This window comes from Tenrec ecaudatus, chromosome 1 (genome assembly GCF_050624435.1).
Source record: "Tenrec ecaudatus isolate mTenEca1 chromosome 1, mTenEca1.hap1, whole genome shotgun sequence".
Taxonomy (NCBI): Eukaryota; Metazoa; Chordata; class Mammalia; order Afrosoricida; family Tenrecidae; genus Tenrec; species Tenrec ecaudatus.
Genome location: NC_134530.1, coordinates 2295903 through 2322601, shown reverse-complemented (window position 1 = coordinate 2322601; position 26699 = coordinate 2295903). Strand labels below are relative to the sequence as shown.

At 46.3% G+C, this 26699-nt stretch overlaps 1 protein-coding gene across 1 annotated transcript; it reads left to right on the top strand.

Moving 5' to 3' along the window:
* LOC142443055 (uncharacterized) lies at window positions 1-26663 on the top strand. The gene is given in 6 exon segments (XM_075544677.1): window positions 1-151; window positions 5157-5354; window positions 11974-12100; window positions 13067-13190; window positions 24679-26509; window positions 26511-26663. Coding segments are annotated over 5 exon segments (2238 nt in total). The 5' UTR covers window positions 1-151; window positions 5157-5351.
* The last annotated feature ends 36 nt before the right edge of the window (window positions 26664-26699 follow it).

Below are 26699 nucleotides of genomic sequence, written 5' to 3'. Positions count from 1 at the left end.
GGTTTGGCAGCCCTGCTCTCGGTCCGAGACCGTCGTCCTTTGTTCCCGGCCGGCCCAGCCAGCTGCCCGGGCGCCTGCGAGCCCCGCCCGCCCTCCCCGCGTCCATCGGCCCCGCGGCCTGGGGGTTCCACGTCCCTGCGCTCGTTCTCAGGTACGACCCGGCGCGTGAGACGGGCAGGCTCCCGGCCGCCTGGACGCCCGGCCCGCGCGCCGCCGCCCCCGCCGCTTTGTCTCCTTTCTTGCTGTCCAGTTTCGGGCCGACCCGCCTCCTCGGAAAACTCACAAACGGACCGACCCCCTCACTGGCCACCGCCACCCCCACCCCCCACCTCGCTTCCCCAAGCGGACCTTCTGTTCTATCTCTCTCTCTCTCTCTCTCTCTCTCTCTCTCTCTCTCTCTCTCTCTCTCTCTCTCTCTCTCTCTCTCTCTCCACGCACACACACACACAGTCTCTCTCTCTCTGCCCCCTTCTCCCCACAGCGTTCCCACAAACGCACAAACCCACCCACAGGTACACGCATCTCTTACCCACAGGCAGCAATCACCTCCCCCCCCCCCCAGGAACACCCAAACAGGCCCAAGCTCCCCCCCAGCCTGTGTTTACTTAGAGTTTTTGAAGCTATTTAAGAAAGGGCTTGGCCCTTTGCGAACGTTTTATATTCCACAGTGCATTTTAGTCACAGAACAGCACCGTGAGGTAGGGACTGTTTGGGGCCTTCTAGAAAGTACACGTTGTAAAGGAAAAATTCCTAATGCCTTTTGTGACCACGTCTGCATGATTGAGTTGAATTGATTGGATTAAGCGGCTGCTTTTTCCAACTGCCCCCTGACACTAAATAGAGGCGTCTCCTGTTGTCTAGGTTATCTGACTTGCTCAGAGGCCCCTCGCAAAGGAGTAGGGATGAGAAGGAAATTTTAACGCAGCTCTTTTGTAAGGAAGGATGTGGGCCACAGAAAGAACGATTTCTTCTTCATGAGAAAGATATAAAAAGCGTATCAAAGGTAGCTTTCTCTAAACTTCCCCAGACCACTTAGAGAAGTTTTGCAAGTTGACTTGGGGGAATCTTCACACGCTCGTGAGATCCCTAACTGGTAAACGTCCATCAGTAATGGCTTCTGGTCCTCCCCAGCGGTTCTCAACCTTCGTAATACCGTGACCCGGTAGTACAGTTCCTCGTTGTGGCGACCCCCCAGCTATAAAATTATTTTTGTTGCTACTTCATAACGGTAATTTTGCTATAGTTATGAATTGGTGATCCCTGTGAAAGGGTCATTTGACCCCAAAGGGTTCTTGACCCACAGGTTGAGAACCGCTGTCCTGCCAGAAAGCTAATAAACTGTGACCGAGAGCCTTTGTAACTAGTTTCTGAGATCAGTTATTGTCATTATTCATAGCCAACCATCTAATAGAAGCTTTTCTTAATTCATTTGTTTGTGACCAAAAATTAGCCAAGCAACTCTTATTATATTTTGTTGTCAAAATTTAAACCTTTATTCAAAAGTGCTGAGTTTTCTAGTTCACAACCTAAGAATTGCCTCTGAGACAACACGATGTTATCACTAACCAGTGTTCTCCCTTTCACTTAACTCCGCGTGGGGGGGGGGAGAGGTGCTAGGAATGGGCCGACTGTAGCAATGGTGGTTGTCATGGAGGCAGTTGTCTGAATACAAAGAGATTACGTATGCTTTCCTTTAGAATTCGTACCCAGAGGAAACACATACAGAGAGTTTAGATTAACTTGTGTTGCAGGCTAATCAAGGAATGCACTTGACCCTGAGCAAACATACAGCAGAGTAAGGTTAGGACAGTCCCAGGCTGTCTACTGACTAATCAGGTAGCAGGAACAAGATGCTGCAGTGAGACCAGTGGACAGAAAGAGCGTATGTGAAGAAGGTAAGAACAGGACACCTCAATGGGCAGAACTTCCTGCTGGTTTTTTCCTGGCTGTCGTGGAAGAATTGGATTTTTCCTGATCCGTAGCCAATGGCCTGGCTACATGGTCAGGCAAGTGGTCACGGAGGAACTGGGCTGTTACGGGAACAGCTGGGTGGGGCAAGGACCTGGGAAAAGCACTTTGGGAACTACAGGGGCACATCAGCGTAGGACAGTGGTTCTCAACCTTCTTAATGACACGATCCTTTCATACAGTTCCTCATGTGTGGTGACCCCCCCAACCATAAAATGATTTTCGTTGCCACTTCATAACTGTTATTTTGTTACTGTTAAAATCAGGCGACCCCTGTGAAAGGGTTGTTCGACCCCCAAAGGGGTCTGACCCACAGGTTGAGAACCGCTAGAGTAGGTGATGTTGATGTCCATCAGAAGAACCACCTTTCTGCATCAGAAGGTAATTGGAACCAACAAATGGACGTGTTGGTACGGTCTTTTGAAGTGGCCAGTTGGTCCCTGAGAGGACTTGACTTGGGGGTGCTGCAGACACATCCTCCACAAAATATAAGCATTGCTCTGTTGGCCAGCAGGAAAGACCATGGCTGCAGCTGGATAAGGGACAGACACCCCTGGGGAAATGCCTTGTGTATAGCTGGCAGATCATGTATATTGGACCAATGATAACAGTGGTTAGGACAGACACACGATGTCTATTGACTAATCAGGTAGCAAGAGTTAGCTTTTTGGCCACTACCAATCAAGCGAGGTAAGTAAGGGAGGAGTCTCACATGAACTGTACATTCCATTGCTTCTGCCTAACAACAAGAATTCCATAAGGGCTGAAATGGGGCAGGGAAAAGCTACACTAAGCTAGGCTTAACGACAGTAAGGGAAGCGATGATGGGCCGTAGGCCACCTGCAGTTAAACAGGTTACAACCATGATAGCAGATGGCATTTTGAACTGCCTAATCCATGCCAGGTGTGCTCTTCCTTTCAAAAGTGGGATTGGAGTCTGTTTCAGAGATCTCGGGTGATTCTTCCTGGGCAGGTGGCTATTAACAGCCTACAGGATGAGATGCGGGCTCTTGACTTCCAACTGGACTCCGCCTGAAACTCTTCCCACTGTAGACTGTGACTCTGTGCCCAACATGCCCAACACAGAGCTTTTGAGATTCTCCCCTAAGCGGTTAATTCCGTTTTCATGTGGCTCTGCCAGCAGTGGGTGGCTTCAGCATCCATTCACTGGGCCAGGAGCACTAAGGCAAGCTGCTCTGAGAGGGGACCTTCTGGAAGCAGCCTCTGAACTTGCTCTGTGTCCCTCACCTCAGCTAGGTGTAATCTCCACTCAGCAGGAGGAGGCGTAGTGCCTCAGTGTGAATAGAGTAGGCTACCAAATCACACGTAAAAGAAAGCCCGCGTATTTTACTTTGGCTTTCAAGATCTATGGGTCCAGTTTATATTTAGCTTCTTGACTTAAATTTATAACGTCCTATGTTAGATATGCTGTTCAAAAATTCATAAAGAACATTTTCAGAGATGGGATTTCCCTTGCAGCCTTTGCACAGGTGTTTTCTAATGCGGGAAAAGCTTTTTAGCCCTTGGCATTTGTAAGTCTTTTTACTGTTTAGGTCTCACTTCCTATGGCCCCACCTGAGCGCCCTTCCTGTCTCCCTCAGTAGCTTCCATTTCTTTCTGCATTTAAACATCTTGCAGGGTTCTGAAAGAGGCTGGCCCACGTTAGGCTGACTTAGACTCCATGATGTGAGTGCAGCACGTTTACATGGAGTGCTGCTGTTGATTTTCACGAAGCACTGAGGTCCCACTCGGTTAGGGACACCCGAGAATCTAGTCTACCTGCCACTGTGGCAGCCACTTCTCAATAGATTCCCAACCTCCAACCCCACAAGAAAGTTACCCTGTTTCCTGAATGGCATTTTGAGCCATTGCTTGAAAGGGAAGACTACTGGAGATTCCGAAGGCTGGTTTTATTTAGCAGAATGCATGGCTGTGCAGGGTCGATAGCATGTGGAATGGGTGGCAGCGGAAGACCCTCTCAGTTGGGAAAGATGGGATTCTCTGTGGCAGCAGAGAATCCAGTACCATTAATTCCTTGATGAAAGAGATACTTGAAGCAGAGAAAGGAAAACGTGTTTGTGTTGGGTGTTGGGAGGGGGTGTTTCCGGGAGCCAGGCTGGAGGAGGCAACAACAGCGGGTCATATAGAACGGTGCTGATGGCTCGTTGGAGGCCAGCAGAAAGCCACCGACAGGCCTTACCCATCCTTGTGCCACAAATGGATTTTGGAAATGATGACCTTGATAGACTGACTTGAGTCAGGAGCTTGTTATGATCAAGTGAAGTGAAGGAGCACTGTACAGAGGCCTAAACCGGGAGATTCATTGCGGGCCAGCAAGGTAGTGCGGGATATCATGTCGCTGGAGATGGTTCACAGATATGTTGGTGGCTGCTCAGTTCCGAGTGACAGGCATAGACCAGTGGATGCATCTCAGACTTGCACATCAATGTGAAATCCACGATAGTGATTCAGCAATTCTGGTGTAAACTAGAGGTTCTACATAATGGGGAAATCATAGTTTATGTTGGAAATATTAAATGTAGAAATTAGGATGTGAATTAAAAATTGAGAGTTAATGTTTGCAGGTAAGACCCTTGAGTAAAGACCATGTTGGAAAGAGAACATTTATATTGAGCCATGGATGAGTCGGAGTCAGCTTGGATGAGTGAAGGGTGGAGAGAGATGGCAGCTGAGGAGGTTGGTAGATTCTCAGAGAGAGCATACGATTCCCTGACTTACGTGCTGATTGGCTGGTGGTGCCATGCTTTGAGAACAATGCAAAAATACACAAGGGTAAGAAAGGAATGCTAATGTCTAACCCGACAGGAAAACTACCAATCACATATCACAGAGTTGTAAATGAAGTGAGCAACCAGGGCTCTGTAGTGGTTGTGCATTGGGCTGCCGACTGCTATAGTTGGAGTTCGAAACCACCAGCCACTCTGCAGGACAGATGGGAAGGAGGTTCACGTTCACGCTGCCCCAGGCCTGGCTGCTTCTCCTGCCGCGGGATCAGTCAGGGCCTCCATCACGTTGCCATAAAGAAGACGCGGAGCTGCGTGAAGATCGCAGGTGTGTGCTGTGCTCCGGAACCTGGCGCCGCCAACATGCTCAGGGTGGAGCAAGCTAGACACCCCTCTCTCTCTCCTTACTCGGCACCGTCTCTTCCCCACCCCTCTCCATTCCAGGTCTCCGGTGGGTGCAGGGAGCTCAGCGGGGGTCCTGGACCCGACCACCCTGCACACCGTCAGGCACAGGCAAGGCTTCCCGCTGCTCTGACTCGTGTGTGGACAAGGCCTGTCCGTCTGCTGCCGTCCCTGTGCTGCGCGGCTGCCGGGCTTGCAGGCCGGTTCCCCAGACTTCCGGGAGGTGGAGCAGGGAAGATGGTGAGTTCCGTTTCATTGTAACGTCTGACTTTGTCTTCTCCCGCTGCCCTTGGCCTTGCCTGTCCAGCTGTCGGTGCCATCGTTTCTTTCATTTGCCTTTGCTACGTCTTGATGAAGAGCAGTTTGAGTCTCTGACATCCACCTTGTTCTTTTCTTTCCGGCCTTTTAAATGACTTACGCTCTCTTGGTGAGTGATGGATGGTCTTGATGTCCTTTCACAGCTCGTCAGGCCTCTGTCCTTCGTGTTCAGTGCAACAAATCTGTTCTTGAGATGGTCTAGAAATTCAGATGGGGTAATACTCCAGCGTATTTTGGCTCTCGTGGACTTGTTTTAATTTTCTTCAGCTTCAGCCTAAATATGAAGAAGGAATGGGCTGTCCGCTTTGGCCAGAGTAGCCACTGAAAACCCTGTGACTCGCATTGTCAGGCACAGAGGAGGAGGGCTCCAAGGGGCCCTGCACGGGAACTTCTGAGAATGTAAGTGTCTCCTCAGAGAAGACGGCCCCATCTGCCTTCTGTAGATGGTGTGGGCGAACTGATGAATCAGCCGTTAGCTGCTCAACACCTGAACTCACTGCTACCAGCGCTGCTTCCATCAGCGTAGTCAGTCCCTCCCGTCACTCTGTGTAGTCCCAGGCCCTGTGCCACATCAGGCCAGTGGTACGTGAGTCCCCGCCTTGATTGGAGAGTTTCTCCACAACATGCTCGTTGATCTACTCTCTCTCCCTTCTCTTAATAGTTTCAAGTTACTTCAGAAGACTTCAGACAACTTCAAGCTAGTTCAAACTACTTTTTCCTACTATTTTTAAAAATTCATTTTATTGGGGACTCGTACAACGTATCACAATCCATTCATGCATCCATTGTGTCAAGCACATTTGTATATTTGTTGCCATCATTCTCAAAACATTTTGTTTCTACTTGAGCCTTTGTATTAGCTCTTCATTTTTTCCCCTCCCTCCCTCCCTCATAGACCCTTGATCATTTATAAATTATTATTATTACTTTTTCATGTTTTACACTGTTCGATGTCTCCCTTCACCCACTTTTCTGTTGTCTGTCCCCCAGGGAGGGAGTTATAGATCATTGTGATCGGTTCTCCCTTTTGCCCCCACCTTTCCTTTACCCTCCTGGTATCTCTAATCTCATGATTGGTCCTGAGGGGTTTATCTGTCCTGGATTCCCTGTGTTTCCAGCTCTTATCTGTCCCAGTGTCCATCCTCTGGTCTAGCCGGATTTGTAAGGTTGAATTGGGATCATGATAGTGGGGTGTGGGTGGGGAGGAAGCATTAAAGAGCTAGAGGGAAGCTGTGTGTTTCATCAGTGCTGTACAGCACCCTGACTGGCTCATCTCCTCCCTTCTGTTTTTTTAAATTGGTTTCAAACTGCTGACCTTGCAAGTAACAGCCCGATGTCTAGCTGTCATCTCACGAGCGCTCCTTTAAGTGTAACGCACACGTTACGCAATCTAATCATCCAGCTGCTTTGTGGTCATCACCACAGTCAGCTTCAGAGCATGTTCTTTCTTGTCCCCATTTGCCCCCCACCTAGGGGCATGGCAGAATGGCAGAATGTAAACTTCTTCCCTCCTTCAGATTGGGATTTTAGAATTTACAGTCCTTGAACCACACAGCCAGATGTGCTTCTTAATGGACACTGCGTTCCAATGGCTGCCTTACGTTAAGACAGCCCTCTGAGACTCCAGACGCTGGTCTTTCTGCTAGCATGGCGTCATCCGCTTCTCTCACGCTTTGCTTCAGGATCGTGTCTTCACCCATCTCTTCATGAGGGCAGTTCTTATGAAGGGCCACACCATACGAATTCATTGTTGCTAGATTAGGGCTGGAATTAAGCGTGAGTCCCCCAAATCCAGTTGTATGTTATGGTTTCTATATGTCTCTGGTTCACTTTAGAAACATCATTGCCATTTTATGTTGTAGAGCGCTGTGAATCATCCCCTTGGGGCATAAGGTGATTCTGTTCATAATGGCATTAACGTAGGCAAAGGAGCAGAATTTAAAACATTGTTGAGGAAAGGAAATTATTCAGCTTTTCAGGTTACAATACATGAATTGTTGACTTGCACAAATTAAGTGCTTAGGAGACTGGACACTATTTCTACAGACAGTAGAGGCTGGTATTAGGGCCAAACTTTGAAGAATGCTCATTGGCAGAGGCAGAACATTAGAGCAGTAACTGTGTGGTAGGCCAGTGAAAGCCGAGGGCTACTAGCTCTGTGACCTTGGGATGAAAGTCGTCTGGCTCTTGAGGGTGTTCCAGCAGGAAGTCCAAGGGCTGCTGCCAGTGCCTGAAGTCTCTCCCGGCTCAGTTGGAGGTGAAGCCCCGTTCACTCGGTGGGGTTTCCACACTGAGCCCATCTGGTTCAGCCTAGGAGGGACTTTCGTTACCCACCCTCCACTGGTGGGCACTTGGGCCCCTTCCAGCTCCTTGCTGTTGTGACCTGTGCTCGGTGGACAGGGGAGAGCATTGTCTGTTGGAGTTCTGTCTCTTATTTCTGTGGGATAAACGAACTCAGTGAACTCAAGATGGATTCAAGGCTGAAATTTAAACTCCAGAACCATAAAGATCATAAGTACAAAATAAAGACCAACGTAAAGACCCTAATACAAGGCATAGCCGCCCTACCAAGCATAATGGGAACGGCCCGTACCACAGAGGACAAAATAGAGAGCGGAGACCTTCTAAGAAATAGGACATTTGTGTACATCAAAAGACCTCATCCAAAGAACAGCAAGGTAACCCACAGATTGGGAACTTCTTATTTGAAATCGCATATCCTATTAAGGCTAGTTTCAAAAATCTGTATCTTACTGAAAACACAAACAACGCAATCAGAAATGGGCATAGGACATAAATTGACAATTTATTGAAGATAGCATCTAGGTGACCAACAATCATAGTGAAATGTACATGGTCATTATCTATAGGAAAAATCCAAAGGGGGGAACCGATCGCAATGATTGACCTTATAACAACCCCCCTCCCCCAGGGTGATGAACAGCCGAAAATGTGGATGAAGGGAGACAGCATACTGAAGTTAGAAGTCATTATGTTCAGCAAAATTAATTAAATCTCTTAAAGATAAATATTTCATACCATTATTATAAAAGGAACAAAATTAAAGTGGTCTTCATTTAAGAGAGAAGACTGACTGGGTTGGGGGCAGAAGGGAGGAAGAAGGGGAGGGAGGGAGAGAAGGTAACAGGACCAGGAGGCGGGGCGGGGCGGGGATCAGTGGTGTGCTCTCATGGTTCTGCTGTGATGGGCTGTGCGCTACGTATAGTACTCGTGTGTACTCTCCACAAATAAGAAGGAAACATAATAAAAAGGAATTTAAAATTTTTAAATATCACTCTCAACTAGTTCCCGTGCTTGGCTACACTGTGTTTCATTTGCAGTATTCTCAGTGCGTGGATGACCTGCCTTTAGTAATTGTCCACCGCTCTGCTTCATGTTTCCATCCTTTTCCTTTGTGTCGCCATTTTGGAAACGCTAATGTGCTGGAAAGCCCACCACTTTACTTTCTCTGTCCCACTGTAGGCCTGCTGTCGCTTGGCTTAGAACCGAGCCAAAAGGCGAGTTCATGTCCAAGGTCTGTGCTCTCTGGAGCACCGTCCTCCCCTGGGTATTTAACGCTGAAGCTTATCTACACGATCTCCTATGATTATTAATGCCTGCGTGTTCCTCCAATTGTGCCATCAGTGTACCCTGTGATGTCACAGGTCCGAGTTTATTATGTTCTGATTTTTTTCCTGTAAAGATGGGTAGGAGAAGTTCCCTCTCTATCAGAAATCGGAAGTCTTCATTTGTATTTGCTTTGTTACTGTGGTCTTTAGTTTCATTTTACTCTCTCTGTAGTACTTAGGTTGCTTTTATTTTACAAGCTTCCCAAATGTGTGTGTTTAGGCTTCTGCTTGAATGATCTTTTAAGGTCGGTGGTTCAAACCTAGCTGCTGTTCCAGGAGAGAAGCCGAGAGGGACCGTCCTTGCAGCGGTCCACTGGCTTAGACACCCTGCAGGGGGTGGCTCTGGCTCAGGATTTACTCCATGTTCATGGAGTTGGTTTTTTGTTGCTTTGTTTTTTAGTAATCTTTTATTTTCTGGGCAAGAGCAGTGTACTTTCCCTTTACTTGACCTCCACGGAAGGTCAGTGGAGCCTTCTGAGTCCTGTGCCTCTACGTTAGGACTTGTTGAAGTCATTGAGCACGTGAAATGTATGAGTGTTTGCAAAATCATTACGTTCTGCTTCCCGAGTTTTAATGATGAAGGCATGATCTGCTTTTAAACAATCTGTTTCACTAGCTAATGTTTTCTAAAATGATTATTTTGATCGATGTTCTAAGTTACTAAATGTAAATGTGCTTGTTTTATGTGCTCATTAGCCATTTGCTGTGCTCCATCTGCTAAAGAACATCCTACTTGACGTGTGTGTGTTGTTAGCTGCCATGTGGTCTGCTCTGACCCATAGTGACCCTCTGCACAACAGAGTGAAGCACTGGCTGGCCCTGCCTCCCCCTCACAGTTGTTCCTAGGCTTGCGCTCCTTGTTCCAGCGTCTCTGTCAGCCCATCTCTCTGAGGGCCTTTCGCTGCCCCTCTCACCAAACGCGAGTGACCAGGACCTGGGCCCTGCTGACAGTATGTCCAAAGAATGGAAGCCAAGATCTTGCCGTCCTGGCCTCTTCCACTTCAGATCTGTGTGACCTTTTGGCAGTCCGATGGTACTTTTACCATTCTTCTCCAGCACCGCCACAATTCAAAGGCATTGATTCTTTGGTCTTCTTTATTAAGTACCCAACTTCCACCTGCAAGTGAAGCAATTACAAATACCGTGGCTTGGACCAGGCGCACCTTAGTCTTCCAGGTTACGTCTGTACTTTTCAGTACTCGAAGGAGGACTTGGGAACTTTTAATTTTGTTGTACATTTTTCACGCACTCTATTCTGATGGGATCCCTTTTCTAGCAGTTGATAGTCCACGGGCTCCATCTAGTCCTCTGGTCTCAGTGCCGTAGAGACTGCTGTTCCTATGATGGGCCATTGGAAATTGCACGTCTGTTTGAAATCAGCATTACTCCTGAGAATGTGTTTACATGTACAGTTAATCCACAGAGTGCTTCCAGGCCATATTCATCAGGAACTTGTGGTTTCTTGCACTGCGGTAGCTGCTGTTCCAGCTTGGAGCAGGCCAACGGTCAGGATTACCTACATGGATTTTAATAATATATGGAAAAAAATAATAAGTAGATGGAGGCACAGTGAACAAACTGAATGGAAGAAATTTTCCCTCGAGATGTATGGTTTTGTCTCCAGGAGAAGTGGCTCCAGATTTTATGAATTTAATTACAAGGTTCCTTTGTCTTCTCTCCCCAGTATCCTGAAAAGCTCTTACCATTCCTAGTGTTATTGGAGACTAATCATACAGTTTCCATACGGACAGAAACTTTGTTGTCAGGAATCTATGCTTTAAGGGCATGGTGATGTGCATTCTGATTCTGGCTTATCAATAATCCATGTGGTCAACATTATGCATGTGATTAGCTTATTTGTTACTTTATTCAGATGAGTGGTTTGACATAATAACTGCTTATTAGAGATGCCCAAGAAGCAGGACCAGGCTAAATTTTCTGGTATGTTCACAAACTTTTTGGAACACTTTGACGAAATTATAGTTACAGAATTGAAGATTTTAGGATCTTGGCATGAGCAAAAGTTTTCTGTGACGTCTCAGATTAGGATTCAGAGATGACACGGCTTACTTCACCTGCTCCTTGGCAAGAGGCCTTTCTCCGCTTTGAAAGAGCTGTGTCTGTACACCCGTTGTTTCTCTGCTCATGCGGAAGCTGGGGCGCTGGGCCTGTGGACAGGTCACTGTGACAGGCGACAGCATTGCATGGGACAGGTCTCAGCAGGCCATGGTGTGTGGCTCCCCAGAGCTGCCGGTGGAGGAGGGTTTGAGGGCGGCCTCTGTCGCTCTTGTCGCCTAGACTTCACCGGCAATCTAACAGGCACGTACGTAATTACCAGTGTTCTCACGTGTTTCTGTTTCTCTTATCACCAACCCCAGTTTTCCAGAGTTGTTAAGACATCTTTGACCAGATGAGCATTGCCGATGGGTTTGTACAGACCCCTGTTCTCTCGTTCTTGTGAGGAGCAAGACTAACTTCTGCTCTGCTGTGTCTGCTAGTTGTGAACCTGTTGTGCTTTGTTGAGTGTCCGGTGGATCTCACGGAATAAGTGTCATTTTTCATTCACGAGGAAGTGACGGCTTGAATGAGCCGATTCTCTAGTTGGCTACTCCCTCTGACAGTTCTAGACCATCATGAGCGTGGCTAAGACCACGTGTGGTCGTGGTCACTTCCCATCGGCATGATTTTAGATTGATGTAATCCTGTGAGACAAGATGAAATGCCTGAGTAGGAGAACATAGTTGATGACGGGCGAAGGCTGATGGGTATGACCTAAAAGTACGCCTCTGTACAGCAGGGTTTTGTGACAAACCCATGAATCGCTAGTGTCCAGGACTGTCAACTACACCCTTTGTGCTGTGTACACTGGAGTACTTCGTACTTTACTTGCCAAAATGTTTGTGATGTTTTAGGGCTCAATGGACATTGAGGATGTGGCGGTGGTCTTTAGTCAGGAGGAGTGGGCTTTGCTGGATCTCGCTCAGAGAAAACTCTACAGAGATGTGATGATGGAAACCTTCAGAAACCTGGAAACAGTGGGTAAGAGTAGCATCTTTTTTTTAAGTTAATGAAAATATTTTACTTGTGCTGTGCATTAGGAATGTATGATTAAGTGAAACATGCCCGGCCTCTCGGCCTGCGGAGCTCCCGTACTCTGGCTCGCCCGGGAACGTAAAGCTCTCGACATTTTTAAAACATGGTTCCATTTCTCTTGTAAGTAAAAGTCCTTACATTCTTTAAATAGCGTAACTGTAAACATTGGCTTCCATGACCATTTGGGCACTAGCAGATCAGTGGTTTGGGAAATTGTAAAGTGTGTGATGGTGTTTATTACAACATTTACAGGGTTACTTTTCTGCAAAAGGCCTCCCACCTATCTGTTTTCAGAGATACTAGACAGTACATCATTGGCTCGTTGTTAGGGAAATGCTTATTACTGTGCTGTGTTCCCGCATTACCGTGCATGTGTGCATGTTTCCATGACAAAGTACTCGTGAGTTCTCCCAGCAGAGCCAGGACAGTGGAGGTAAGACCCATCCCTGGTCAGGTGGGAAGAACCAGAAAAGCACCAGTGCTGTGCAGGGTGACGGTGCACGCGGGAACTCTGTTTGCATGACTCATCTAAAACATCTCCAGGCACCTGAGCTTTTCTGACTAGCAATCTTCACACCTGTGATTATGGAGACTTCCCCCCACTTTTAATCTTAAGTGTGTATAAGTAGACTTCCAAAAGATTGTGGGGAAAATTCTACTATCTTGCAATACCAGTTTCAATACAGTTTGAATTCTTTCTACTTTACTTTCCCAATTTCATTTCATTTTCACTGTCACTATCCATCTTTGTGGTTTTATTTTCTAGTAAACTTACTTTTAAACATTATAAAACAGCTGAAAGAGAAAAATGTTGCTAAATGTTTTAATTTTTTTGCCTAATGTCTCCTTGTTTCATATTGTGAACCTCAATCGGGATGATTGCATTTGTTCCTGGAAACCTTCCTCCTGCAGAGAAGTCATTCACTGAACAGGTAGCACTGCAGTTGATGAAGAGTGACACTTGGCCTTCCGTGATAGGAGCCTGTGAGTCACATGGCAGAGAAGATCCTCATGAAATCCAAAGGAGACCTTCGAGGTGTGTTGCTCATACAAGAGTAAGCTGTTCAGAAAAAGTCCTGATGCGTTAGACCATTGTCTTTGTACACGTACGTGTGCATACACTTATATCCACGGATAGGTTCAGAAGCATGTCAGTAAAAATGAAGACCTGCAATGAGATGGGTTGAAACAGCTGTTACAACAGTACCCTCCAGGTAGCAATGAGTGTGAAGATATGCTTAAGTCTGGCAAGTTTAGGTTTTGTTGTAACATATCCTTGCATATGTTCCAAACTGCTATTTGTTGTAACCGTATGTAACATTGTTTCAACATGTAACAGAGTTGTGTATTGTGACAGTACAAAACATTTGAAAGAACTTTAGAGACTGGAGTGGAACTGGAGTATCAATGATTGAGAAAGGAGAGTCTTGCAGATTTTCCAGAGGGGAGGGAAAATGGAAAAAAAGACAGATGGGGAAGGAGCAGAAAAACCGATAAGGGAGCAGCAGCAAGGCGGGAAGTTGAAGGAGAGAGTAGGTGAAATAGGGAAGAAGAGAGGAATCGCCCGCAGCACAAGAGCAGAGCAAGAGCGGAGACAAAGAAAGCCAAGTGCTCACATCCCCTCCGGTGGTGTGCTATTGACTGCGAAGCTTGAATGGTGGGGGTAAACGTTAATGACAGGCACAGGAAGTTCCTTTGCTGAGGGCAAGAAGGAGTTGAGGATTCCAGGAAAGCGATGCTTGCAAGGCTGTGTGCTGCTTTACAGCTGGTGGGACCCTTTATGCTTGCTTTGATAACAGGGCCTAGGGCCAAAGTCTCATCTTCTGTAATTGCTTCCTGCCGGACAGGGCTCATGGAAACCTACCTTGTCCTGTCTCAGCATGGCCTGGTGAGCGCCTTGGTGGGTGGAACGCAGCCATACCCAGCTCTGGGTAGGCTTGATTGGTCAAGCATGCACACATTCCTGAGAAGGTTCTGAAAACAGCAACACAGTCCAGGTCTGAAACAGGAGTGCACATATTGCACTGAGAAAGCCCAGGAGTAGCAGGGTCCATGGGCTGGGCTTCCAAGAGCCCTTCTCCTACCTCCTTTAGACAGGGTTGGACGTGCTCCTTTAGTTGTTGGATCTTTTGCCTAATAATGCCTGCTCAAAGATAGAGCTCAGCCGAGAGAGAAAAGTAAAGAGAGGCTTTATTGAGGTGACGAGAAACCCCTGGGGGATGTCCACGACCCAACGACTTAGGTCAGGAAAGTCAAAGCTTGTCGGCGAGGCCCTCGGATCATTGACAGAAAGAAGGGAGAATTTTGATTGCTTGCAGCTGCAGGGCCTTGAGTCAGGACGCGACCCGTGGGAAGTCATCCCGTTGTTTGAAACCTCTGGAGTGCTGGGAAAGGGGCTCTACAAACCGGCCTGGGAAGATACATTGCTTGCTGGGGTGCTGGGGAAGGGGCTACACAAACCCAAGGAGGTAAGCTCTTTGAAGTGCTGGGGCAGGAGTTGCATAGTTCAATAGGCCATCCATCCTCCCAGAGGCTGCGAATGGGGGCTTTGAGGTGACGTATTCCTTAGGAGCTGGAGAGGAGTTGGGGCTGCCCAGTCCGGCCCGGCCCAAACAGTTATGTCTGAAATGTGAAACTTTGGGATGCATAATCCTGCCCATCCAGCCTGTAAACATGTGTAGATAAATATTATCACATAAGGAAAACATTCCAGGTGAGGCACAATGAGTCTTAGTATTTCACTACAGGAGTTGGTAGAGACATTGTCGATGGATTATAACCCTTCCGGGGCCAGGAGGCAGACAGTGTCCTGAATAGGAATGAGGAAGACTTCAGGTCCTATGATAGGGGATGCCTTGCTTGCCTTGATTATGTTAGGTGTTACCCATGAAGATGGATTTGGGGATGCGAAATATTTTCTTTGTTGGAGAAGAAGACCTAACCAACGCAGAGTGGTGAGCATTGTTTGGCTAAGAAGTTGGTGGGTGGTGTTAAGGAGAGTCTGGGAGTCAGCTTGTTGTGCTATTTTTCTGAGTCTGGCTAGATCTATTGGTCTGTGTGGAGTCGGGATTTCATTTTGCTCTTTGATCCTTTTGATGCCAGTTTGGGTTATTGGCATGGGAGGCTTGCAGAACCAACAGATATATTGACCAAACGTTGCAGGACATCCAGTTGGTTTCGTCCCCACCCAAAATTCGGTTATTTTGCCTGTACAAAATTCGGTATTTTCTTCCAGGCATCCATATAACCGTGCAGGTTTTACCCGTTCCTCAGAGAAGATATAATAATATTTAAGGGACACCTGGTCCCAGGTCTGTGGAGGTGGTGTGTGTGTGTGTGTGTGTGTGTGTGTGTGTGTGTGTGAGAGAGAGAGAGAGAGCGAGAGAGAGAGAGAGAGAGCAGTTACAGGGGCAGAAGGGCCTCTGTTGTCCACTTACTAACGTAAGCATGCGAGAACACTGCAGAGTAGAATAATAGCCCAGTATGCATGTAAAAGTAGACATATTTTACTTTAGCTCCAGTCTTTTGGAGAAACGGCTCCTAAACAGATGCTGGAAAGGAACCCCCTGAGCAGGCCCCTCGAGGAGACATACTACACTAAGAGGATCTCCCGAGACTCCTAGGACAATGAGCCCTTGGACAAGCTGACACAGCAGGGTCTCTGCGGGTGGCGGAGATGGAACCAGGGGTCTCCAATCCACTGGAAGATGGCTTCAGGGGTGTTGTCAGGGGGATAGAGCCAGGCAGTGAGCTGTGAGCATCCGCCTCTTCAGGAAGCTGAGAGACTCTGCAAGATAAATTAACCTTCGTTGGTCCTTCCCTGAGAGGAGTAGCAATCGGTGGGTTGGTTAATCTCCTTATTAGATGGATTGGAGGAGGAGGAGGAGGAAGAGATTTGGGAGGAAAGCTTTGATCATTGAAAGGTGAAACCAGGAGGGTTTCCCTGACAGCTTTCCTGCTGTGGGGAAGGTAGAAGGACTGTGTGTGGCCCTTCCCAGTTAGGTGCTAGGGGACCTGGTTGTCTTGATTTTAATACTTTTCCCAGAGGAACTGAAAACTGTATCTCTCCAACAGGGTAAGATTGAGGTGGTTGTTTGCTTGTGCCCAGAAGATGCCTTAACAGGGTGCACAGTCTCCTAACGGAAGTGATGAAGAGAAGTTTCCCACAAGGAAGGGTCTGCCAACTGGGCTGAGGAGGAGAGGTTTGTAAGGGGTGGCTCATACGCATTAGGGCAAGAGGGAAGAGCTGAGTCCAGGGGCCGTGAAGTTCAGAGACTGTCTGGGTGAGACTTAAGGTGAGTGAGATTTGATGAGTGAGGGCGCCAATGTTTGTGTTGATTCCATTGTGTGTTGAGGCCTGAGCTGTGAGCTGAGCTGTGAGCTGAAGGCTGGACCACAGTCTGATTGTCAGGATGCTGGTTGGCCACAACAAGGAATGATTTTATCTAGGAGCACCTGGGTGACTTGTTTTGCCCCTTCTGAGGTAGAAGGAAGTGCTACCATGCTGACAAAGTGTCAACCATTGTGAGCGGGTATTTGACCTTTTCATGGGGGGGCGGGGGTGAAATAGATTTGGCAGTCTTGTCCAAGAACATGCCCCCTTGTCTGGGGGCGGGTGGTACATGAGCGGTGATGAATCACTCCCTGAGTACATCTTCGTGTGATCTGTTGGCGCATTTTGGATAGGTGAGGGTGAGCAAGCGTAGATTTTATTAGTTGCAAAAGAGGACGGTGCCACACATACAGAGTATTATGTACATTAGTTAAAATGGACAGTCCCTGTCTGTCTGGTAAGATACATCGGCCTTCTATCATGATCTCTCCGTCTCTGAATTGAGCTGCTTTAGAAAGAAGCTCTCGTTTTTTGCTGTAAGGCTGTAGTTGGGTGGACAGGGGGATGGCTGTTGGTTGTAGAGCCGATGGGGTGTGTAGGGCAGCTTCATTGGCTTCCGTGTCTGCCCTGTTGTTCCCACTGCTGTGGGCTCGGTGGAATGGGGATGTCCCTGGCGGTGAAGGATAAGTGCCTGCTGTGGGAGGAGAGCAGCCTGGGAAGCTGCCGTGCCAGGTTGCCATCAGGAATTGGCCTCCTTTGGTTGCCATGTACCCTCTCTTCCACCGATAGCGGCATGAGAAAGTGAACTATGAGAAGAATACGTAGAATCTAGAAATGCTTGCCTTTTTGCCGGGCTAAGATTGGGGCTCTGCCTCGTGAGAGGCAGTGTTCCTGGGGAGAGGGGGTGCCTCGACGGTCCCCGAGGGGCTGACTGGGGCACAGCCAGCCTGGGGTACGCCCTGTGAACTGCCACCTGTGACCTGGGTTGGGTAGGGGTGAGACAGAGATGTGAGGTGGTAGAGTACCAGAGAGCAAGGGCTTCAGTACAGGCGTGCTGGAGTGATGAAGAAATGGGAAGTAGTGTAGCTGGATTTAGTGGTGAGCAGGGCTGGAATGTAAAATTTGAGTTTTCAATAAAAGTGAAATGAAATGGCTGTAGACAAGAAGGTGGAAGGGCTGACATAGCATGGTGGGTCTTTCAGATGATGGGAGGATTTAGTGCAAGTGTTTGGGCCAAAGGTAATTTTTGTACTTTCGTGGGCAAAGAGAGCAGCTGCTATCAGGACCCGTAGGCATGGATGGGTACCACCCCTGATGGTTGGATCTACCTGTTTAGTTAAATAGGCTACTGGAGCGAAGGAGGTCCTACTTTTCGGCCATGACGAGTTTCATTTGCATATGGAGTGAAAGGGAGGTTAGATTAGGGAGAGGTAGTGCAGGAGCTGAAAGCAGGGCAGATTGAAGAGTTCTGTATGGCTTTTCAATAGATATTGCTGGGTCTGGAGGTTCAGTGAGATCCCCTTTACCATTTCCTACAGAGGTTTCGCTAATGGATTAGGAACCCATAGCCTGAGATAGCCTGCAAGGCCTAGAATGGAGCGTATTTCATCTTTTGAAGAAGGAGTTGGAAGTTGAATAAGAAGCTACTTCTTGCCCACTGTAATCTCTTTGGAGTGTTTTGTGAGTTGGACTCCCAGATAGATGACACAGGGGAGAGAAAGCTGGGTCTTGGTGGGGGACACTCGGTAGGTACCCTATATCTGCTAGGAAGTTTTGGAGAACGTTGGTGTGATGTGAATCTGGAATGGGGAGGCCACATAGCAAGAGGTCATCCACACAGTGGAGGGGAGAGCTGGAGGAAAGGAGGTTGGTCACTGGGCTTGACTAAACAAATGACTGCTATTGAGGAATCCTTGGGGGAGGCCCTCCCAGCATAGTTGTTGAGAATGGAGTGTGTCAGGATCCATCCAGGTGAAGGGGCGAAGGTCTTTGGATATTTCCTCGAGAGGGGTGGTAAAGAATACTGAGTATAGTGAGCTGTGTTGGGTGGCATAGTGGGGCGCAGTATAAGACTTGGGAACAACAGTTTGCATTAGCAAGACAGCAGAGTTGATGGCTCTTAGATCTTGAACAAGCCATTGGGTTAATAACCAGTAAAATGGGTGTGTTGTAGGGAGAGTGAGTGGGCCTTACCTGGCCTGCCTTGAGGAGTTAGGAGATTATTGGTTTACGGCCCTTTAAGTGTCAGAGAGCTACAGGACCTTGGGGGAACATTAGGAAATTTCGAGGGGTCTTTTAAACTGACACAAATGGGCTGGTGATGTCTAACAAGAGAAGGTTGGGTGGCATCCAAGTGCAAGGGTTCACCAGAGGAGGTGGTGAAGGAGAAGATTGGTGGGGGTGTTGGGACACTGGGTGTATTCTGGGGGGAAGGAGACAGTGTCTGGCACGGCTTGCAAGAGAAGCAGTAAGTTTGAAGCCTGGGAGGCCCCTGGCAAATGCAGATGATCACTATTTTGGATTTAGAAAGAATATCTCTGCCCAGTAAGGGAATGGGGCATTTTGGGATGTGAGAATTGTACAAACCGACAAAACATCAGTTGCGTAATGAGGGGTTGTGAAACTATGCCTGAGACTCCTAAAACAGTAAGCTCCTAAAAGAAGTCTGTCCTGAATGTTCAGGTAGTGTTGGATAAGCGGCGCCCATGTCTACAAGGTAAGAAGTAGGCTTATCTGAGATGATGATCATTACTCTGGGCTGGAGGTGGTGGTCTCCTTAGGGACGTCGGCCCTGGGCACCTCATTCCTCCATCGCCAATCCTAGCAGCCCTGACAACGAAGCGTAGTGAGCGCGTTGCTCTAGAGGGGGATGGGAGAGACTGTCCTTTCCGCTCTTTGTAGAAGAGGGCAGTCAGTTCCCCAGTGTCCTCCTTGCCTGCAATGTGGGCAAGGCTTGGGTGGAGGATGAGGATTAGGGCATTCTTGTGCCCAGTGTCCTGCCTGGGGGTCATCTGCGGCCGGCGCTGGGTGGTTTGCCCACCTGTGGCCCAGTATATGTAGACGTGGATCCACACTGTTAACCTGAAGCGCGTTAGCCAGCATTTGATCTTTAGCTCCAACTCTCTGCCATTTGTCTGGTGTTGCCTGTTCCTATTACTGAAAATGTTTTAACATTACTAGTTACTATTGCCTTATTTTTTCCTCTTTTTTATCCAGTCTTTTGTTTTCTTTTTGTTTGTTCTCTGTCATTGCTGGTTTGCCTTCTTATATAAGACATGCATGGGAAGCAAGCTCGAGAAAGCAACAGGACTGATGGTTTCAGAGGGACTTGGGAGTAAGAGGCGGGAAAGGGGCATTGAGTAAACAACACCATAGACTGGGGAACAACTAAGGAGTTAAAATCAACAATAAAGAGGATGAGATCCTGGAGGTGTTGGAGCATTGGCAATGTAGCTGAGAGGAGTTAGTAAGAGGCAGAAAAAGGGTGAGCATGATGGTGGGGCTGGAGGAAGGTAAAAGGAAACAGAGGAAAGACCTAGGAAGCAGAACTATGGATAGAGATAGAAGCTAGGTGTTTACAGATGTAAATACATTAACTCATAAAAATAGAGGTATTGCCCTATGTACAGATATTTATATGGCAATACCCTGAAGTAGTGGATGGACTTTGGGCTTCTGCTCATGCAGGAACACTTTGTTCTAACAAACCGGCATTCTGTGATGCTCATCCTCCCAGAACAATTGCTGAAGTTAAAATGGGTGCGTAAACAAATGTGAATAAAGCTGATGGTGCCCAGCTATTAAAAAGATAGAGCATCTGGGGTCTTCAAGGCTTGAAGTGAAACAAGTGGCCATCTAGCAGAGAAACAAACCCACATGGAAGAAGCACACTAGCCTGTGCGATCATGAGCTGCCAACAGGCATCAGAAGACCCATAACACAAATAAACCCTATGGTTGAGAACAAGGGGGGTCGGAGCAGAGACCCAAAATCCATCTGTAGACAATGGGACATCCCTTCACAGAAGGGATCACAAGGAAGGGATTAGTCAACCAAGGCACCTCATTGCACTGATGAAGCACACAATATTCTTCTGGTTCCTTGAGGCTCCTCACCCCCCCCCCCCACTATTATGGTCCCAGTCCTACATTGTGGGCTAGGCTAGAGCATGCACACGTGTACAGATAGAGAGAAGAGCTCACAACACAAGGAGTCCAGGAACAGAAATGGTAGTAGCGATACCAGGAAGGGTAGGGGGAAGATGGGGAGAGGTGGGGAGGAAAGGGAAACTGATTGTGATGATCAACACACATCCACACACAAACCCCACCAGGGAAACGAACCACAGAAACGGGGGTGGGGGGAGGAGGGATAGCAGTCAGTGTAAGACAGGAATGTAACAAAAAGTTATTAAGGGGTCCCAAGGGGGCAGGTGGGGGAGCTGATACCAAGGGCTCTATAGAAATAAATGTTTAAAAAATAATGATGGTGACATGTATACAAATATGCTTCATACACTTGATGTATGGATTGTTAAGAAGCCCCCAATAAAATGATCTTTTAATTAAAAAAACAAAAAACTTTGAATGCTGTGTTGAGAAGGTCTCGCTGTGGAGTCAGAGGGCCATGCTCCAATTTCTCTTTATGTCAGGAACTGACTGAAATGAAGTGTGAATGAAGTAAAGTAGTCCCAGCTGGTGTCGAAGGTTCAACTCTGGTAGATTTAAGTAAAGCATCTAAAAGGCATGGAAAAATTGGGCAGGATTTTCTTTGGGTCCTGAAAGATTTCTCTAATTTTGTCCGTATTGACTGCGTATTGGCTGTTTTTCTGTAAACCCTCCAGGAGATGAGTGATCACGTCATCCTGGAGAGTGCAGCCCCCGAGGCCCAGCTGATAGTTCCAGTTAGACTCTAGTCGGGGAGCGAACAGCTTTGGCTGATCCCGGTTTAGGGCATGAATTTCATCGCCTCTCTTAGTGCTGCTATCCAGACTCTCCCTGTCTTCAGGGGGTTAAGTGCTTGTGAGAATTATACATCCTGCCAGGTAAGAGCATATGACTGAGGGAGAGATAGTGTCTGGACCAGGCTTTTATTGTGATCAGGTAAGTCAGAAAAAGAGAGAGGGATATGTATTTTAAATAATCCTTCAGGTTCCGAGACCTCTCAGAGAGGACAAATGAGAACAGGATCTGAAAGTGGAATTAGAGGGTAAATAAAGCAGCCTTTCGTTTGGAAATGGTTGAACATGAACGGGCAAGGGGCAGAGACAAAGGCAGTAGAGGAGCAGTGTCAGATTGCTCAGAAGATGGTGTCAGTGGGAGGGGAGTTGGTGAGAGGGAAAAGTGGGAGGAGACTAGAAAATTAAAGAAGTCAGCAGAGTACTGTCCACAGGGAGGTGGTGGGAGGAGCTGGAGGAGTTTCAGATGAGGCAGGAAGGGGTTGTAAGGGGGGGTAGAAGGCTGGTGCGATGGAGGTCAGTGAGGATAGGCAGGGCTGCAGGCAGTGGAGTGTGATCAGAATGGTTAAAGGTGGATTCCTTGTCTAGGAACGGAATTTTTTTCTGGAATTTGCAGGGATTGAAAGGTAGGGAAATCTTGATGTAGATATGGTTGGGAATGAAAGAGAAAGTCTGTAAGTAGGACATTTCTAAAAACCTGTTAAGCTGGCAGAAATGTAGGTCTTGGAGGATTTTTGCATGGAAAATGCCACCTTTTGGCCATTTGAGTTATTGTCCACTCTGTTCTGTAGTCAGATGTTGTTGCATAAAAGTATCACTTTCTTGTTCAGTAATTGACTTAAGACCCAGCAGTTCTAGGTTTGCTATTAGGCAATCCAAAGGTGAACTTTGGGGTGGTTTAGACTGCATACAAGGCAGCCGGGTGAGTGAAATTTGACCTCCCGAAACGTTTAACAAATTCAGAAAGCATCCTCAGTGAGTCCATCAGACCCAAGATAAGTGGAGTGGCAGATCAGGAAGGCATCCCCCACTAAGTGCCCCTGTGCCCAAGCTGCTGAGGTGTCTGACTTAGCACTATGATTTTGAAGAGGACACTGAAAGGTCGTGGAAAGATAGGGAGTTTAAATACACTCACCCATATTTCGCCAGTGTGTGGTTGCATACTGGCATTTCTAATGCCAGCAGGCTCGCCCAAAGTGAACCCATCCAGACTAAGAACAGACAACAAAGAAGGACTTGTTTCCTCCTGTTAGAGCAAAGAGTCGCTGAAAACCTACTGTATAGCTTCAAAAAAATTGTCACATTTTGAAGGCCTGAAGAATAGAAGGAGAGCATGTAGGAAGTAGTGCTGGAGGATGGGCCCCCAAGTAGGGTACTTAGAACGTGAGACTCAGGAGGAGGTGCTTTCTCAGAGTGGAATCAACCATAGTGATGTGAGTTGGGGAAACCTTGTGGGAGTGGACTTCAAGATCTTCATTTGCTGATGCGGCACTAAGAGTAAGGTGGAATGACTACAATATGAGCTAAGGATTGGAACTTGGAATGTGCAAAATACGAATCTAGGAAAATTAGAAGTGGTCAGAAATGAAATGGTAATCATAAAGATCAATATCCTAGTCATTGTTGAGCTGTTATGCAGTGGTATTAGCCAATTTGAATCAGAAAATTATATAATTTGCTATGCTGGGAAAACATGGTACCATATGTACTCAAGTATAAGCCAAATTTTTCCAGCACATTTTTAATGCAGTTTTTGTGGTAAAATTAGGTGCCTCAGCAGATATTCAGGTCAGCTTATACTCGAGTATATACGGTACTTTCAAGAGGACTGGCATAGCCTTCATTGTCTAAAAGGACATTACAAAAGGAATCATTAGGTACAATGCTGTCGTGATGGGATTATATCTATTTGCCTTCATGCTAATCTAATCAATACAATTATGCAAATTTGTGCAGCAGCCTCAAAATCTAGTGATGAAGAAATTGAAGAACTCTGCCAGCAACTTTAGTTGGAAGTTGATAGAGCATGTAATAAGATGCACTGATAATTATTGGTGAGTAGAATGCAAGATCAGGAAATGAACGAGAAAAAGAGCAGTAGTTGGAAAGCACTCCGAATTTTCTGACAACTTGCCAAGTCCTAGCAGTGCCGATACTCAAGAAAATGAAAGCATTCCTCATAAACAGGGCTTTTAAAGTAATGTTCCACAGACACTTAGCTTGGTTACTTTGTGGCAGGCTACATCTTCCTGGCCAGAGAATCTGGCATAATGGGCCAGGTTTAGTCTTGGTTGGAAATACAAATTCAGTTTGGGATTGTGAGTACAATTTAGCATGGGGCAACCCTACGTGAATCCTTTTCTCTGCAACCTCTGAAAAGCAGTCTTAGGTTGGACTCCACTTCCCCAAAGGGACAGAACCTCTTTCCCCTTACATTTAAATCCCCTTAGATTTAAGCAAGGATGTTACTCTGAGGACTAAAGTGAACCTAACCCACGCCATAGTATTTCCATCACCTCATATGGATGTGAAAGGTGGAGCTTGAATAAAGAAACTGCATTTGAATTGTGGCGCTGGAGAAGAATATTTAAAAATACCGTGGACTGCTGAATGGACCTACCAATGTGCCTTGGGAGAAGTACGATCAGAGTGCTCCTTGGAGGCAAGGATGGAAAGACTTCATCTAACAGACTTTAGAAATATTGTCAACAGAGACCAGTCTCTAGACAATCTCATTATCAGTAAAGTGGAAGACGCACAGCTTTATGAATGGACAGTGTCTGCAGCAATGAATTCACACACAGGAACAATTGTGAGGATAGTGCAGGACTAGACAGTTCCTTATATTGTGCATAATAGGGTGTCTATTGACTAGAACTGATTTGAAATACTTAATAGAAACGTATAGAGAGGTGCAGCATATTTTTAAGAGTTTTATTCACATTAATATGTATTTATTCATATGTACAATTCAATCATATAGCCATATTGAGTATAATAACCACCACAATCAATTTTCTGTTCAGTATTTTCTTAAATGTTAGTCCAATATTAAATGTGTAAAACATTGTTAACTTGGTGTTAATGGTGAGAAAGTTGCATGCTTTAGAAACAGTTACAGTAGTAATAGTCTTTCTACTACATGATTTAACATAAGATACTTTTGTACTTAATTGTTTGGGGTAATGGCAAAATATGTTAATTTCTAAAAGCTTGTCAATCTGTTTTTAACAGAAGTAATACATTAGAGAACTTCTGTGAAAGTAATGAAGGCAATCAGTGTGGAGAAATCACCAAGCAGACTCCAAATGTTACTTTTCTTAAAAGAAATCCTTCAAGAGTGGATCCTTTTGAATATTTTCAATGTGGAAAAACCTCCGTGGATCACCCATCACATAAGAAAGGTAGCACATCTGACAGTGGATGCAATGCTTATCAATATAAAGAATGTGGGGAAACCTTCAGTTGCCTCTCCCACCCAACCAGTCCTCTGAGAACACTTAATGAGAATATACTCGATAAGTGTCAGACCTATGGGAAAGACTTCAATGATACCTCTATTTTTAAGACTCCTGTGATATCACACAATAGCAAGAAACTCTATGAATGTCCTAGATGTGGCAAATGTTTCTGCTTCTCATTATTTGAAGCACATTTGAATGGTCATACAAATGAAGAATGTAGTAACACATATAGGTCATTGACCCTCGGTTCACATAAAAATGTTGATAGAAGATATGTAGATACTGACTTTAAGTTATTTGAGAATCCTGTAAGCTATTCCTCAGCCTTCCGTGTACAGAAAACAGGGAACAGTGCTGACATCCCTTATAAATGTAAGGAGTATAGGAAAGCCACTGTTTGTTCCCCTACCCTCAGTAGACATAGAGAAATGCCCTATGAATGTAATGAAAGTAGTCATAATGCTAGTGATTTCTCTATTAAAGACATAAGAACTCACATTGGAAAAAGTTTCTGTGAATGTAAGGAATGTGGGAAAACCTTTAAATGCTCCTCAACCCTCACCACTCATATAAGAACTCACAGTGGTGAGAGGCCCTTTGAATGTAAAGAATGTGGGAAGTCCTTCAGTCGAAGCTCCTATCTCACTACACATATAAGAAGAATTCACAGTGGCGAAAGGCCCTATACATGCCAGGAATGTGGGAAAGCCTTTAGTGATTCCTCTACTCTCTCAAGACATATAAGAACTCACAGTGGAGAGAGGCCCTATGAATGTAAGGAATGTGGGAAATCATTTAGTGACTCCTCCACCCTCACTAGACATATAAGAACTCACAGTGGAGAGAGGCCCTATGAATGTCAAGAATGTGGGAAAGCATTTAGTGATTCCTCAGCCCTCACCAGGCATATTAGAACTCACAGTCTAGAGAGGCCTTATGAATGTAAAGAATGTGGGAAAGCTTTTACTTGTTCCTCAACACTCACTACTCATATGAAAACTCACAGTGGAGAAAAACTTTGTAAGTGTAAGGAATGTGGAAAGGCCGCTAGTGAAACCTCAAAATTCACTAGACAAACAAGCACTGACGTAGAAGACAGGCCTTACGAATGTAAGCAATGTGGGAAAGCCTTTAATTGTTCTTCACGCCTCAGTATTCACATAAAAACCCACAGTGGAGAGAGGCCCTATGAATGTAAGGAATGTGGGAAGGTCTTTACTGAAGCCTCATTTCTCACTAGACATATAAGAAGTCACAGTAAACAGAAACTGTATGAATGTAAGCAATGTGGGAAAGCATTTAAATATTCCTCAAATCTGAGCACCCATTCAAAAACTCACAGTGGTGAAAGGCCCTATGAATGTAAGGAATGTGGGAAGGCTTTTAAGTGTTCTACTTACCTCATCACTCATATTAGAACCCATAGTGGAGAGAGGCCCTATGAATGTAAAGAATGTGGGAAAGCCTTTGCTCAAGCCTCAAATCTGACCTCACATGTAAGAAGGCATCACAGTGGAGAGAGGCCGTATGCATGTAAGGAATGTGGGAAAGCATTTAGTGATTCTTCCACCCTCACTAAACATATAAGAACTCACAGTGGAGAGAAGCCATATGAATGTAAGGAATGCGAGAGAGCATTTAGTGATTCCTCAACCCTAGCTAAACATATACGAAGTCACAGTGGAGAAAGGCCTTATGAATGTAAGGAATGTGGGAGAGCCTTTGCTTATTCCTCAAACCTCCGCACACATATAAAAACTCACAGTGGTGAAAAGCCTTACGAATGTAAAG